We start from the raw sequence: 17,109 nt of genomic DNA, 5'->3' as shown, positions 1-17,109 counted from the left end.
GTCTGAGGCAGCCCGTGAGGGCGCTTCCTTCCCTCCCCAGTGCAGCAGCAAGAGACCAGGAGGGAGGCTTTTCGTTGGGGAGGTGGGTGACGTTCTCTTCCCTTGGTGGACCCTAAGCGACCCCGACACCCGGAGATGTTGGGATTTCTCACGGCCGATGTATTGGCCGCAGGCTCGGCTTCTTTGTAAACTCGGAGCCCCTTCGGAGATGAGGACTGGGGAGACTGAGACTCTAAGACCAAAGTGGAGGAAAAAAGTAAGAAAATAAATCTGGGCGGGGTCCGAGGTTGACCAACACCGGGAGAGAGGAGGGCTGCTCCACCCATCCCAGACCGCTGACGCTAATTAGGGGAAAGTTGCTGAAGTGGGGCAGGTCGGCTTGGGCAGCGAAACCCCGCTCCTCTCAAAGAAAGGAGCCGCCCAGTTCTCTGCGTTTGGGAGGGAAATTACCCATCCTGCAATGCCTGTAAAATAACCGTTTATTTAATATTTTTAAAAACTCCAGTGATAAATGTCCGTTACCGATGGTCAGCATAAAGTGCCAATCGCAATACATCGTCCTGCTCCTGGCCTTCTCGCTCGCGGTGATGGGGCAGCGGAGCAGGGGAGCCGGAGGCCGGGTCCCCTCCAGCCCCAGGGCCCGAGGCCCTCGCCCCGCCGTCGGAGTCCGGGAGCCCACCGCCCGCTGCGCGGCAGGAGCTGGGAGGGGCGCTCCCCGGCCCCGCGATCCTGGGGCCCGGCGGCTGAAGCAGATACAGGGATTACACTTTTGCAGGCTCCCAGGGTTGGGGTTGGAGGCGGGAGGAGGGGTTGGAGGCTGCGAGAGAGCACAGAACTTCTTTTCCTCTCCCCTCTCTCTCCGCAGTCAGAGTTACAAGCTTATATGGTCAAAGAAAAAAAAAAAAAAAAAGAATAAAGAAAACGTATAAAATAACAATAGAAAAAGTAATACTTCTGGGAGAGGCGCCGCTGCGGCTCCGCGAAGCTTTCGTTCTTTTTTTTTAAATGCAGTTTCCCTTCCGCCACGTGAGTACCTCCTTTTGGCCAAGAGTTTAGCCGCGTCCTGGGGGAGCCGCCCGGGCGGCCGGGGTCACGGCCCGGGGCGGGGCTCTGGAGTTCCGCGTGCGCCCGGGCCCCGGGGGACGCGTTTGGGATGGGGGAAGGTCCCGGGAGGCCCTCCCGCTGCCCGCCAGAGTCGCCTTCGGCTTCTGGTCCCTCTGGAGGAGGGGGCGGCGTGACCCAGGGTCCGGGTGCCCCGGAGGCTCTATTTAGCATTTGATCTTGGAGGTTTTGAGCTCCTTCACCTGTGAGTGTAGCGTCTTGTGGACAGCGAGAGTCCTGGACTGGCAGAATCCTTTCCCGCACTCTTGACACTTGAAAGGCTTCTCTTTGGAGTGAATATATCTGAGGGCAAAAACAGACCGAGAATTAATCCTTGCAAAATGACGCAATGTTATAAATATTATAAAGAGTTATCCAAGGTCCCCTCCCACGGCAATGAGGAGCTTGCCCTCAGAAGAAAGGAGGTTTGGGGGTACCTAGTGTGGGGCAGGGCAGTGCCGAGTTTGGGGATGGAGTTAGGGAGGTGAAGGAGACACCTCCGTCTGAGCCGTGCACAGGCCCAGCTAGGCCGACCCCTGCCTTCCCGACCAGGGGCCGGCATGGCCTCCTTATAAGGCCTGAGTCAACACCGAAGGTGAGCGAGGGGACCTGGGTGGGACAATTTGCTGGAGCTGTGCTGTCGCAAACGGTAATCACCAGCCACATGTGGTTATTAAAATTCAAATTAGGTAAAGCTGAAAAGTTAGTTTCTCAGCTACACTAGTTGCCATTTCAAGTGCTTGATTGTCATTTGTGCCACGTATCACTTTTCATCATCGCAGGAACTTCTATTGCACAGCGCTGCAGACGGAGGAAGCTGTGCGTGCCTGTCAGGAGCTTGGGTCCTATTCCTCGCATGTTCTCTCCACGCATGCTCCAGGAACCCATCCCTGAGCTTTGTTGGTTTCCTTCCCGATTTGGGGGAATCCCAGAAACTTAGGCGGCTTGGAGTTGGTAGGGGGTGGGTCTCGTGAAACTCGGCATTAGGGAGGAGGCTGGTGAGGACAGAAGCAGACAGCCAGCTCTCTTCTGGGCCACCCGCAGTACCGCACCTGTGGTCTCGTAGGTGGTCTTGCCTCCGGAAGGCTTTGTGGCAGATGTCGCAGGTGTAGGGCCGCTCGTCCGTGTGCGTCCGCTCATGGATGAGGAGGTTGTAGGACTTAGTGAAGTGGCGGCCACAGAATTTGCAGACGAACTCCTTCTTGGTTTTGGAAGGCAGGCGTCCCCTTGTGGGCTTCTTTTCTGGGGACAGCTTGGTCACATCCAGGAGGGCGCCCAGCCCACCGGCGGGGGACCCGGGACCCTCTCCCCGGCCCAGCTTGGACGGATCTTCTTGCGTGGCCGCCAAGGCCAGGTTGGCAAAATCAAAGCGCGGCTTGGTCTTGAGCACCGCGGGGCCGCTGCCTCCAGCGGTGATCTCGGGCTTGGGCTGGATGACGTGAGGGAACCAGGGGAAGGCGGGCAGCTGGAAGCGCGCGTCCACCAGGCTGGACACGGCGCCGGGCACTTTGGAGAAAGAGGACCGCGGCAAGTGCATCGCGGGGTAGCCCAGCGTCCACTGGTGCAGGTGCACGGCATGCAGCGCGCTGAAGCCATACAGATGGGGCAGGTGGTCCGAGGGCAGCGCGGGCAGGCCGTTCACTGCCTGAAGAAAGGAGTAGTTGGTGAGCTGCAGAGACGGGTGGATGGGCACCGGTGCTGGCAAGGTTTTGCTGCCCATGGCTGTAGTTGCAGTATGTTCTCAATCTCAATCTGCAAGGAAAAGAAGAGGGGAGGGGAGAGGAACAGACAAGTTCAGGGTAAGTGCACCCTCCTTCTGAGTTCCAGCCCAGCCACACCTTCTCTGTCCCCCAGAGCCAGAGCTGGGAACCTAAAAGACCCCACCCATGGAGCTCACTGCCCTCACTGGGAAGACAGGAACCCTCAAAATTGCAGGACTCCTTCCCAATGGCCTCCAGCAGAGACACACAACGTGATACAGAAACCAAACTAAATCCTATGCAATGCGACCAACTTAAAATGAGTCTACAGTGTACGCGACACTGAGAAAGGCATAAGCACAGGGAAACTGTCATGTAAAGACTTACATCCAGGCAAGCCTGAGTCAACAGAGAATTACACTCTCCTGTAAAGATAACAGAAACTTGGAAGCACACTTACACATTCATGTGCAGATAAACAAATACAGAAATGCACACTGACAGATAAACACAGACTCACACATTCTGAAGCAGAGTTGACAACAAGGTGCAAAGATAAACTGCGACAAGCGATATTGTGCTACTAAACAAAATGCAGGGAGGAGCGCTCGCGCGCGTACACACACGGGATCACACCACACCTACAGAGCTCCACAGACAGACAGCACACATACAAACGCCCACAAATGTGCACATCTCCCAGCTCCTGTGCACTAAGCTCTACTAGCTGATCGTCAATTTGGCTTCTAGAAGCCATGTCATCTTTCTCCTTACAACTCTCAACATTAACCTCAAATTTGCTTTTCTGTATCACTATTAACGAGCCCTTCTGACACCACCCTCTCTGCAGCTCCTTGCGGACTGACTCCCTTCCATAGCCCTTGGGGATCACCTTTGTTTCAGCAAGGACGCTAACAGCCACATTTATTTACTACTCACTCAAACATCTGCGGTCATGTACAAGGGGGCTTCAGTGCCCTCCCTACCCCATAGGAAAGGGGGGCAGGGTCTTGGGGCTCTCAGGATGTTTGTGCGTGTGGTGAACACCCCCTCCCCGGCAGGTGGGTTTGCCTATGAGCAAGAGCATTGAGGCTGGGCCTCAGCTGCTGTGGGCTACGCACCCTCCAAATGCAAGGCCAGGGAGCTTGAGCAAAGCCAGAGCGTAGTCATGCTGATGTGACAAGCAGTCTCCTGGCCTTCTTGACTCTTGGTCAGGGTCCCTAGCCTCCGTGGACAGGTCTAGACTCGGCAGACAGACCTTTTATGTCTGTGCCTCCCAGACACTCCTAACTCGGGTCTGTCCAGTGGAAGCAAAAACGGGGGGAAAGAAAGGTGAAATTACACAGAAGACCCTGGGAGGCTCAAGTGCCGAACTCCATCTCAAGTAGTCACTGGGGAGCAGGGTGCTTGGGACTCACTTCTCCTTGCCTGTCTCAATCCCCTGCCTCCCACTTCTCCCTTTACTCCTTATTTCCCCTCTCCTCTTCCTCAGATCTTTCTTCCAACCTGCAGCAGGTCCCCATCCCTGCGCTTCCCAGGCCCCTGCTCTGTTCCCTCCTTCACAGCACACAGACACCACCCAGACAGCTTCTGAAGCCTAGCTTACCCTCAGCCCAGGCCCCTCGGGCTCAGGCTGCCTTTCACTACAGGGAAGCTTTTAATGTGAGGGCAGTGCCATGCTGTTCCCAGGAGGACTGAGGACAATATTGACCTAGAAGCCCTTCCCCCTGGAAGCTGTTGGGAAGGTCACTCTCGGTGTGGTGGGCCCTAAGGAAAGAGGCTCTGCTGGGGGTGGAGGGAGCAAAACACCGAGAGCCGGCAGAGATGTCCTCCCGCGCAGGTTAAATCGAATGAAAACCAAGTCGGACCGCAGCAATTAATTCGGCCTGGGGCTCAGGGAGGCACAAATCTGGGTGGGAGCGCGGAGCGAGGACCCCGGCGGCGGAGCCGTGGCCTCCGCAGCAGTGTTCTCCGTTGCGTCGATCACGGGTCGCGCCAGGGACAACCCGAGACCCTCCTACAGCGTTGAGACACGGCGAAGCAAAATACGAATTGGGCCAGAGAGAAAGCTGGAGCCTGTTTGGGTTGGGAAGGGGGAGGGGGGAGAAAGAGGAGACGACTCGCCGACTTCAAAGGTCTGCCCAGAGTTAGGCGAGGTGAGCGCTCTTTGATTTGCTGTCACCTCTCCTTCCCCTCCATGCGCTGGAAATCAGATCCTTATCTCTGGCTCCCCGGGGCCCGCAGGGCGCCGCCGGGGCCTCCGCTTGCTCCCCTAGTGCTCGGCCTATCCCCGGCGATGGCGACAGAGCGCTGGGCTGCACGCGAGCCCGGACCGGCTCCGTGCAGGGTCGGGGATCCCACCAATCCCTCGTGTACCAACCTGGCCTTTCCTCGCCCACCCCCAGAAGCAGAGACCTTGGGCTCGGTACGGGGAGCGGGCGCCTGCAGCCGACACTGCTCTTGGGAGCCAGCCTTAACGGGCTATCTGCCCAATCTTGTTTCCCCCAACACTCAATTTCTTTTCCTCAGTGGCGCAGCCAGTTTATTTTCTGCCACATTCCGAGGGCAGGGCTCCCCAGGCCCTCGTCAACGATTTTCCCGGGGACGAAATTCGTTCGAAACGTGGCTCTCCACACTAGTAGTCCCAAGAATGGGCCGAATTCACTATCCGGTTTCAGGCAGTCAGCTAAGAGAAAAACACAGTCGCACACTCGCCCGTCCCGCCAGAGAGGATGAGCAAACGCCCGACCCCGCTGGCTCCCGTTGCCCTGACACCGGAACCCCAGCGTGAACGCTTTAGATCTTTAAAAGCGAGAGGAAACACCTCTCCCCAGGCCCCAGGCCAGGCATCCACTCGGCGAGGAGCCAGGACCTCGGGACCTGGAAGGTGTGGGTAAGGGTGCTGACCACGCGCATCAAACGCCTTTCGCGCTTCCCAGCCCGGATCCCCGCGCTGTGCAGACACTGTTTCCCTCGTGCGGTAGAGCGCCAGTGCCGGGTCTGCAGCCAACCCTATGCTGGGCATTAATGAAGTGTGCAGAGTCTATTAAAGTAGTTTATTCGGGGCTAATTGAGCGTGAGCGAGTTAACTGCTTGCATTAATGAGGACAGAGCGAGCTCCATGAGCCTGCGCCTGGAGGAGTCTAGCATCAGCCCCAGAAAATCATCCTTGACACAGAATCCCCATCACGTGTGGTGACCGGCGCCCGGACCCCTGGCGAAAGGACTGACCAGCACGGGACACTTCTGTTTAATTCTCCCAACGAACGAGATCTAACGAACCCTTCGGCTACGCGGCCCTCACCCCTGCATTTAAACGCCTGCTGCGTCCTCAGCGATCTGCTCCCCAGTCTTATTGAAATCGTAGTTACTTCTTGGAGCCTCGGATAGAACATCTACCCACTGGTCGCCCTCCATCCGTTCCCCCCGCCCCCAGCGTCCTTGCCAGCCCCTCTCTTCTCTAGGAGGCCATGAACCTGAGAGATTAACTAGCCTTGCACGTGGTTTCTGTTCCCAAGAGCCAGCGCGCAGCTCTTAAACCCCGGTGAAATTTACCAAATTGTGGCAACAAAGAAACCCTCGCAGCTACACTATACTCCCAGAGCCTACCCCGCTACTGGCCGAGCTGCTGAAAGACGACTGGATGTGGGTTTTCATTCCTCTTATCAGAGAAATTTTCGGGGAGAAATTAGTTCAGCAGGCAGTCCGTCACATCTTTCCCTCTCTCCTCCGGCTCCCACCTTCTCTCCTGAAGGGAGACAGGCACGGGAGCAAACGAATCCTTCCCTTCCAAGCCCGAAACTGAGGACACCCGCGGCTCCACAGTGTTTCCGCTACTGCGGCGTGCGGGTCTCTGATTGGGAAGTAGTGTTCGCGCCCCCTGCGTGCTCCCCTGCACCGGGACAGTCGCGGGTTACGCTCCAGGCCTTGACCACACAGAGCAATCATCGGATAGAGAACACCCCGAAGGCAGAGCTCAAGTGCGAGGCGGCGTCAGGCACGCGGCCCTGCGCTCTCGGGTCGGGCCGGCCTCGTACCTGAGAGCAACTCGGCAAAAGACAAACGCTCACGAAAGCGCGACCCGGCGGGGGCATGCACCTGTCCCTGGCGCGGGCGGCTGCGCCTGTAGCCATCCATCCACTCCCTCTTCCTTCTTCGTCATTTAAGGTAGGTCAGGTTGGGCTAGGCGCGCGTCTCGGGAAAGTCTGTGCCCGCTGAAGTTGCTTCGGTTTCTTAGAGGGGGGGGCCACAGGCTGACTTCCGAAGTCCGCGGGCACCTCGCCTGGGATTCCGCGAAGCCCGGCCGCGCTGGGGGCAGTAGTGGGGACCCGCCCCCTCATTCCCCCGGGGTCAGAGGCCGAGGACCCCTCACGCGAAGCCCCTGAGCCAGCACCCACAACCGCCCAGGGCTGCAGCTGCTCTCGCTTTCACAATGGTCCTGTAGCCTTCTTTGGCGAGAGGAGCTTCTTTCTGGGACATAGAGAGAGAGGAGACACCCGCCGATCGGTGACAGGGGACCCGGGAGTCCTGCCCGCATTCCCCTCGCCGAGCCCGGGCGCCCGGGGTTGCAGTTACCTTATTCTTCGGCGGTCCCGGCGCTGCGCGCGTCCCTGGGGTTCCCGCTGCGGGGGACCCGGGAAGCCAGAGGCGCTAGATTCCACAGCGTACTGGCCCCTCTCCGGCTGCCGGGACTCCGAGCGCCCGACACGCGGGAGCGCTCAGCGGCCCCGGACTCCTGTCCGCCCAGGGATGGTGAACTTCTCGCGGGGCTCCTACGTTGGGTCTGAACCCGGTGCGGCTGAGAACGTACTGGGGAGAGACCGAGCTCCGACTCACTCACCCCTTAGCACCGAGCCGCCTACTTATTTTAATCCACCACCCTCCCTCCTCCCTCCCTCCCCCCTCCTCCTCCCCCTCTCCCCCTCCCCCCTCCCCTTGCCTCAGGATTCCTCCCCTCCCGCCCCTGCCCCCCAACCATCCTGCCCTGCGCATGCGCCCTGAGAGAGAAAGTTTTGCTGACCCGGGCAGCCGACTGTGGCAGCGGCGCTCGCTTGGCCCCGGCCTCCCGGGAGTTGCGTCCCCTGTTCTTCAGTCCTGTGCGACCCTTTCTGCGTTGTTAGGCCCACGAGGGCCCCCCAGGCGCGCTAGAGGAAAAACAACCTCTAGCAGATGAAACCGGGCTGAAACCGCGCATTTCGCAGTCCCCTGCCTTGGAGCCTAGGACACAGCCTGTGCAAGGTCGGAGTAGGCGGGGGCGGCGCGTCGGGATCCTGACGCCTTAGTTTGGGCTCCAGCGCACCTTGGCCCCTGCTGACTAGCCTCTTCTCCCAGAATCCCTTCTGGCTTGGAGCATCTCCTGGACATCCGAGAGTGCTCAGCGCCAGGGCGGTAACCCAGACCCCAATGCCTATGGGTGACCCCAAACCCTGTGTTACGGAGTTCGCTAGAAAGATTAGAGGCGGAGGATGGGGCAAGAAGTCAAGAAAGTTATTTCCCTAGGACCCGAAACCTTCTGGGCTTCACACCCTCTAATCACGTATTCATTTATTTTAGGAGGATGGATGAGAGTTCGGAGGATAAGCTGCACAGGCACGCGATTCAAGCTGAAAAGTTCTTCAGCTCCAGGACCTTTGAGTCCAAGGGATTGGTTCAGGTGGAGTTTGTGATCTCAGTGAGGGTCAGGGTTCTGGCTGCAAGAAATTCTGTCTTCACTGCTTATGCTTTAAAAAGGAGAGTACTTGTACCTTCTTCACTGCCTGGCTCTAAGAGCTGACCTCCAGCTGACCCCAGCCCAGATCCCTCCCCGCCATCTCTCTGGAACAGCCAGCCCTGGGTCCAGAGGAGGGGCTGGTTTCTGGGGCTTGGGTGAGTTCAGATTCACACCACTGCACTCCTGGGGTTTGCCCCAAGACTGCTGCTGAATGACCCCTCTGAGGTCTGGAGACTGGATCCTGGCCTCAGTGGGTCTCTGGTATATTGGTATTGTGTCTCTGGAAGAAGCTGCCACTTTGTCCAGATTCAGTCTGCAAGTCTGAGCTGACTTTTTTTTTTTAAAAAAAAAAGGCTCTTGGTTCCCTGACCTAGGAAAACGGTAGTGGAAATGCCCCCCAAAAAGGAATAATTGGAGGACACCCTGGTCTTACCCCCAGGCCTTTAGAACAGAACCTGGCCTCCAGCCCCTAGGTAACTTTGTCTTGGGCAGGGAGGAGGAAAAAGCGGTGCAGTCTTTGCCCCAGGGGACTGCATTCACCCCCTGCAGGTTAGTGCTAGAGTAAGGGGTCCATGGAAGTTTGTCTGTGCAGCTGGAATCCTCGCAACTTCCAGCATGGAGCGACATTCTGGCCCTTGGGGGGCCCCCTGGGAGGCCCCTTGGGAACAGAAGGAGCTGAGATCACTCCCTCCCCTGAGATTCCAAGGCAGCAAGTGCCAAGAGCAAGGAAGGCTGGGAGGGCAAGTCCAGCAGGGCATTCCTGGACTGTACCGGCTTCCACCTTGGGCCAGGGAATCTGTGTGCACAAGGCTCAGGCTCTCCTAGGGGACCAAGCTCGGCACCTTTTATCACCAGCAGTGAAAGAAACCGCAGAGGCCTCCACAGTGGGCCATCTGGCTGTCCAGACCACTTAGGAAATGTCCCCTAGGAAGAGGACATTCAGGTAGGATGGAGCCTCCGGGGGTGTACATCTCTTGCTCAGAACGCCACCCAGTGCAACGGTGCTGCCTCCATCTTTCACTTGCCTTTTTCTCCTGAATCAGGGCCCCTGGCCAACCTGCCTCAAAGACTTCTAGAAAATCTCCAGGTAGTAGGATCCCTAGAGAGCTCTTGAAGAAAGTTTTTAGGGATCCTAAAGAAAGGGCCATGCAACCCGGTTGTTTAATGCTGCTTTTGCCAGGTTATCTGGAAAACTGACCCCCACTCAGGTCAAATCCTGTAACTTAGCTGGTGTGGGGCAAGATGGGGCTGCAAGGCCGGAGCTGGTCCCTCCTGGCCCAGCATCTCAGGCTTTGCCTCTCCAGCTGCCTCCTCTGGAGCTGGTCTGCAAGGTAGGACAGGACAAGGCAAGAGAGATGTGCAGGACACTGGCATTGCCCAGCCTCAGACCTGTTTCAGACACCTGGCTTCAATGCCATTCTTTCTAGGTCTTGGACAATGAACACCCCCAGAAAGCTGGAATAATGAAATTCAAGATTGGCTAGCTGCCATAGAGTCCTCCATCTCAATCCTAGCACCCAAGGGGATGACCCCCAAACCCTGGCCTCAGTCTCTAGTGGAGACCAACCAGATCCTAGTTCCCTCTGGACCCACCGCAGGAAGAAATCCTGGAAGCTAAGAACCCCTCGGCTTCTCTGTGCAACGGGAACAAAGGGGGGCTCCCCCCCCAATTTAAGAGAAATTGATCGGACTAAACTAGGTCTAGGTCGCCACGCTGTGCCTGGACTGCAGCTTGGATAGATTGAGCAGAGCAGGACTCAGGACACGTAAGGGCTACCAAGTTACTTTACAGCGAAGGCAAATTCGTTTAAACCTTGCAAGGACATCATGGTTCAAATATGGTCAATGGCCTCGCTATAGGGGACCCAACCACCCTATGGCCCCAGAGCTCAGTGAAGGTGGAGAAACTCCTGTCTGGACGCCCATGCCATTCCTGGGCGTCCCGCACACTCCGCCCCCGTGGATGCAGCGTCTGCTCGCTTAGAGCCCGCAGGCACCAGCCAGGGACCAGACCCCGCGCAAACTCCGCCGCTGCTCCTCTGCTTCGCCCACCCACCGCCTGCCCGGCGCAACCGCGGGCGCCCGAGTCTGGGACGGAGCAGTCTCTCGGGGAAATGGTCCCACAGTAGCGACCAGGCCTCCAGGTCCGGGTTACTCCCCGCCAGTGCCTGTGGGGTCCAGCAGGAAGCGATACCCAAGCCAGCCCGTGGCGCCGGGTCGTGGACCGCCCTGAGCTCAGTCCCGCAGAGAGCCCCCGCCCGCCGCCGCCTTTCCTGGGCACGATGGGGTGGTGACAGCCTCTGCTGGTCTCCCCACCCCATCTCCAGACCCTCTCCGGACCCCTGCTCACTCGGAAGGAATAGTGCCCCAGCCTGCCTTCGGAGTGAAAATTGAGCAGCTTCCAGAAAATTAACTAGAACGTGGCTTACTTTGCTTTGGGGGGTTTGGGATAAAAAATGAACCCCACCTCTCCTCACTTCCCAACCACACAAAAGTGACCTCATTTTTTTAGAAAATGAAATTTACTTAGTACTAGGTGAGCTTTTTCTTCCAACGCAAGCTTTCCTGTAACTACTTTGTGGACAATTGGGGGTCTGCTCATTTGACCCCCCTTTAAGCATGTACAGAGCTTTCAAATAACCGGGAGATTTAGGTATCCCTCTGTAATCATTTAGATGATGGATTGTAATGGCTCAATAGTTCCTCTGGAACCATTACGATCAATCAGGTCAAAATCCAGCTTTGGGGAAAAGTTTTTAAGCACGGGAGGTAGGCAACACGACATCCACACACACTTGCGCAGATAACAGGCTCTGATAAGGTACAAGCAACGCCAGGGTCTTAGGAGAATAGATCACAGGTGAACCCAAGAGCCGGTGTTTATTGTGACAGCGACAGGCAAGTTACAGTAGCAAAACTGAAAGGGAAACTGAACTGTTTTTCCAGGCAGTTCCCGTTTCCTAAGTGCTTTACGAGCACATAAGTATCTTGTAACTATTTGTCACCTTAATAAATAAAACAATTCATGCATGCATATATCTATCCTTGGTTTATGAGATGTATGAAGCACAAATATCATGTGGAATTGCATGAACTCTGGGCATACTAGCACCGGTAAAACGGAACGAAAATCACGCCTTAAATTGTGAAGATAAAATGTAAAATGTGCGCAGAAATTGTGGGGAGTTTTTACTTTTTGTACAACTATGAGTTGTCAAAATTATTTTCGACGGATCTACGTTCTAAGATTACTGAATTTTCCTTTTATTCAAAGGTGGAAATAAATGTATTAGAAACGACGCAGTGTCTAATCAAACTGTGGATGATGAAAAAAAAAAGTTATTTTAACTGAATCGCGTATAGTCAGGGGGAAGCCCTGCGGACAGAATTACCTTACTACACCCGCGGCGCTACGTCGTTGACGGGCTACACAGGCGGCGGTCGGCGCTGGAGGAATGAGCGTTGGCGGTAATTAACTTCCAGACACTGGAGGGTTATTATCTGCATAGCGATTTCCGGCGAGGGAACTCGGAGCAAGTCTGGCTGCGATGTTTTATCGACGTACTTGGAGACGCAATCCTAAAGAAAACACGCCACCTGCTGGTGAGCAAGTGACATCTCCCGGTGCCCCTTCCTCGAAAAGTCTCACATCCAGTTGTCTCCGGGGAGGGTTTTTTTTTTTTTTTTTTTCCTTTAAATGTTCTTTTCTGAGTCACGAAATTCGCCTTTACTCATGTAAAACTACACACTGCCCTTCCAAAGAACAAACACGGATTCTGTTTTCCCTGCTCCAGATTTGTGAGGGTAGTTTTGGTTTTGTTTTGTTTTTAAGAATCCGAAATCCTTGGCAACTTTCTACCACCATTAGTTTCTGGTCCTGGGAAAAACGATGAACCAGGATCTACTGTGAAAGTTTTCTGCACTCTCCGAGCTGGGTTAGCGCTACCTCCTAGGTGGCTCCTTGGAGATGCGGAGGCTCTGGCTCTCGCGTCCACTTCCTCCCTCCCTCCCTCCCTAGCTTGGAGGAGCATCTGGACCCGGGCCCCTCCCAGGATTCCCAGTCCGGCTTTCTGAAGAACCAAAGGAATGGAGAGGGAGAGCCTGCTTCTTCGAATCGGATTCCCTGAAACACGCCATGCCTCCTCCTACCCTCACCTTCCTCCCAGGCAGGCCACTGGATTCCAGGCCCTTTGCTGCTCCCTTTCCTTCCTGGAATTCCCTACAGGATATTTTAGCTGGACCCTCTCTACTCCTTGGCATCAAAGCTGCAACTTAAAAAAGAAAAAAAAAAGTTGTTTTAAATTTTATTGAGATGTAATTGACATATAACATCATGTAAGTTTAAGGTGTACAACCACTTGGTTTGATACATTTATATATTGCAATATAATTTCTTTTTTTGTGGTGAGAACAATTATCATCTACTTTCTTAGCAACTTTGAAGTTTATAATACAGTATTGTTGACTATAATCACTATGGTGTGCATCCAGAACTTACCTACTAGTTGCACGTTTGTACCCTCACCATCTCCACAATTCCCCCAATCCCCAGCGCCCAGCCCCTGGTAACTACCATTCTACTTTCCGTTTTACAAGTTCAGCAAAGCTGCGTCTTTGATGCTCTCTTTTCCTTGTTACCAACGCTCCGGCTTTCGGGATAGAGACCGGAAGGGAGAAGTCCTAAATATGTACCTGTTAACATGCTCTTTGGTCTGTCTTTTGCATACAGAAGAAAACAGGGTGTAGGAGATCCTTGGGGGCTTCGGCTGTGCTGCTCTCACAGGCCTCTATCCAACTTCCTTACAAAACTCCTTGCAGGCACCCTGGGAAGTTTAGAGCTGAAATTGCACAATTTCTAATAAGGAAGAAAACAGAGGCTGAAATTGCTTTCCAAGACCAATTATTCCAAGACTCTTACAGCACTCTTTGGAGCAAAGGCTTGAGATCATGTGCAGGGAAAACAAGTTAGGGACCGAGGGGAACACAGGCTCCCTGCCCCTGCTCCAGGCTGTCAGAGGAGGGCTCTGCTTTCTGCCACCCATCACTCTCTGCTCCAGTAAGAGGTAGGGTTTCCCAATTCCTTATTCTGCGCTTGCAATGAGGAGTGGAAAGGGAAGGGACCTGACTTAGACATTCCAAAGAACTACTAAGGCCACCAAAGCTCTCTATGTGATGTGAAGCCCTGGGGTGCCTCCCCCATGCATGAATAACGATACTGACCAGATGGAAGGGGATGGGGTCTTCTGCCTCTTTAGTGTTTATGATTGGGGTCTTCCTGCATTCAGACTGTCACACTGAAGAAGTCCTAGGTCCCCAAAGTGGTGGCCCAACTGGGAGAGAAGCAACCACCCGTGGAACTTGGAAGGCATCGAGATGCAGCTCTAAGGGTGGTGTCCCTCCAGCAGGTGTGACTGCGACCCAAGCACTGGCTTTGAGGAGGTGTGGGGTGGGCTGAGAGATTGGAATTGAGGATGCCCCATAATATTTGCCCCTTGGGAAAATCCAGAGTAACCAGCAAGCTAGGAGAGGACCAACCCCTCTGCTAGAAGAACCTTCGTTTCTCTGATTTCTATGAAGTTCGGCTCGGGAGGAGAAGGAGTGGTATTCATGGATCTGAGCCATGTCATAGTATAGCTGAACATCTGCACAGAGCAGGAAACCACACTCCCTATTTCAGCCACCATCAAGGGCCAGGTGCCCTTCCTCCCTGGTCTCAGCTGGCACTTAAAATGCCAGCTCTCACCATAGCTCCCTTATTCCCAGGTGACTCCAGGCAAATCCATTTGCTGGTCATGTCTCCAATCCCCTACATGAGAACCTTTCCTCTGAAGAGAAAAGCATTTGCTGAAACACTGTGAGCAAATCCAAAATACAAAAAAGGGACATATATTAGCACATGATTTTTCACTTCAAAATGACTAATGGTTGGGTCCTTTCGGTATATTTGGGTATTCGTTTGCATATCACAGGTCAACGATAAGGGAATGGAGAGAAAACTTAAAACTAGAGCATGATTATCAATGTCTTCCAGATAAAGAATTTCTGGAATCATGGCTTGGTTTGCCAAACATTCTGTCTGTCACAAACATTTCAGGAGATTTATCTTAAAAAGGATAAGCCATGTAGGGTAGGGGGGCTTGTGCTTTCTTAATATTCTGAGAAGATAGCCAGGGTGAGCTGCAGAAGGCCACGGGGCCCATATGAATGGAAAAAGCTGGGTTCTCAATGCCCAGGGTCCTGCCTGGGCAGCAAAGTGCAGGGGAGCATGGAGAACCTCAGGGCATTTCCATCTCAAGCCACTGGGTACAAAGGCCACCCACTGAGGAAAGGAAGGACCCACACACACCCCTCAGCTCAGCTTAAGAGCTGGTCCTCAGCTAGTTCTTGCTGGAGTGGTAACTGACAGCAAGTTAATGGTTTAAGAAAGCGCTTTCCAAAATCCCAGCCACAGCATGACCCCGAGAGTTTTTCACAATGCAGATTCCCAGGCCCTGTCCTCAGAGTTTCTGATTTAGGAGGCTGGCAGGGGGCCCTGAGAGTCTGCTTGTTTTAAAAGCTCCACAGATGATTCAGATGCCGGTGGTCTTTCGAGCCCATGCAGAGTGAGAACTGTTGGTAAAGAATGATTCTGCCCCGTGGTATCTGGGTTTTGCTAAGGAGGATTCTGAGGATTGAACAGTTATCCAGAGTCAAAGAAAAGGCTCTTCATTAAAGCAGTTTATACACTTGAGTAGGTGTTTCCTCTTTATCTTTTCTTTTTCTGTAAGAGACAAGGTCTGGACTGGATAATCATCAAAAGCCTCTCAGTTCCAAAACTGTAGGATCCACTTTGTGCCGTGGGATGATGAGTGATCTGGGGGCGGGGCTTGAGTTTCCCTCCACCCACATCATGTAGGAGGCTCCCAACATGTAGGGTTTATCCAACTGAGTGAGTCAGCCTGGGTCTTGAGAAAAATACCCCTCTCAGCCAGCAGAGGAAAAAAGTCATTTCTGCAGGACTCCCTTGGGAATACAGAGGCCCTGGAGGGAACCAGCCAGCAAAGCTGCCCTTGGAAGTTAGGTCAAACAGAGGCCACAGGGATGTGTAGGTTCAGGCACATGGGAATTAGCTTCTGTGCTGGGAAGCTGATCACATTTGGGGTAAAGGGAGGGAACAGAGGCCTCTAACATCACCTGGTGGGCCTCTCTTGTTTTTCAATCCATAGTTCATTATATGAGTGTTACTGGAAGCTTCGAGAAGGAGGAAGGTGCTAAATGGGCTACATGGTGAGTTTGGGTTTGCCCACACACCCTGCACATTCCGGATCTTGTAACAGGTTTGACGGGTGGTTATTCACACAGAAGCAGTGTAGACAGCTGAACGGAAACCTTAGGATGGCTGATTATTCCCCCGTGTTACTGGGGTCATGACATTTGGTGCCGGCCAATAGGGAATTTTTTATGTTTTTATTTTGACAGCGCTTTCCAATTTTGTTTTGGTAAAAACATGTCTATTTACATGCCTCTTAATAAACATGCCACTTTACGTCTTATTAATTTTAAAAGCAGTGTAAAGCGTTCCAGATGAGTACGATCAATTTTAGTCACCTATGGTGTATAGATGAGGTAACGTAAACATCTCTTTGGAAGTGTCTATACTGATTTCCTTGCGTCAGGTGCACCCAGGGCCCCTGGCTTGATGGAAAGGACGGTGATTTCAATCACTAACACCCTCGGAGTGATTTAACGAGCTGTTGTGTGACGCCTCCGGGAGAGCAGCATTATTCCTGTCACCCCTGTTTTATTAACAGAGACGTGAGGTCAGGGGCCTCCCTGTGGCTGGGCCAAGGCTCACAAGTGCAGTCCTGGAAGTGGAGATGGGCGGAAACCTCCGAGGGCAGAGCCACACACAGTTCTTCCCAGGGTCCTCTCCTCTCCTCAGCGTGCAGGCCCTGCACTCCTGCCTGATCCGCCTGAATCCTCACACCAAACCCAAGAGGTCAGCAAGACGATTATTCTCACTTTCTGTCTGAGCAGATTTGGCTTAAAAATGTCACATTACTTGTCCCAAAGTCACGTAGCTAGCTAAGTCTGGAGCCACGACTTAACCCCACATGCATTTGATTCCAAAGCCCAAGTTCATGATGAAGGCAGCCTCCCTTGGCAGTACTCAGTGTGTCTGCTGGTGGCATCGGCCTCACCTGGAACTTGATAGAAATGCAGAAGCTCAGGCCCTGCCTCAGACCTACTGACTTGGAAGCTGCAGACCCCATTCTGATCCCCAGGCCCAGGCTCTAGCCCTGCTCAGGGTCTTAGCCCTAAACACAGGATTTAATCTCAGCTTCTAGAATAGACAGGAAAAGCTGCTAGATGTACAAAATCAAAGGCCCACAGACTAAAGCTTAGAAAAACTGCATCACCCAACTATAATGTGCCCCAGGGACCCACAAACCCTGCTTTGGCCCAAGAGTGAGCAGTGTGGACTGGCCAGCAACCTGACTCTGGCCTTTCCTTTCTTCTCCTCTCCTGGCTCCAGAGGTTAGACTGACTGAGCAGAGAATCCACTGAGAAGAGTAAGCAGGGCACAGCCTCTCCATAAGAAAGGGTAGGCTTCAGAGT

The 17,109-nt window shown here is 54.0% G+C and overlaps 1 protein-coding gene across 1 annotated transcript; it reads right to left on the bottom strand.

The window, feature by feature from the left end:
• Positions 1 to 465: 465 nt before the first annotated feature.
• On the bottom strand, positions 466 to 7,602 carry OSR1 (odd-skipped related transcription factor 1). Its single transcript, XM_059943101.1, has 3 exons — positions 7,377 to 7,602; positions 2,154 to 2,853; positions 466 to 1,404 (listed from the first exon to the last, which is right to left on the bottom strand). The coding sequence occupies exons 2-3, from the start codon at positions 2,819 to 2,821 to the stop codon at positions 1,269 to 1,271; spliced, it is 804 nt and encodes a 267-aa protein (XP_059799084.1). The 5' UTR covers positions 2,822 to 2,853; positions 7,377 to 7,602; the 3' UTR covers positions 466 to 1,268.
• Between the last annotated feature and the right edge of the window lie 9,507 nt (positions 7,603 to 17,109).

This window comes from Balaenoptera ricei, chromosome 13 (assembly GCF_028023285.1).
Source record: "Balaenoptera ricei isolate mBalRic1 chromosome 13, mBalRic1.hap2, whole genome shotgun sequence".
Classification (NCBI taxonomy): Eukaryota; Metazoa; Chordata; class Mammalia; order Artiodactyla; family Balaenopteridae; genus Balaenoptera; species Balaenoptera ricei.
This window is presented reverse-complemented; position numbering and strand designations above follow the sequence as displayed.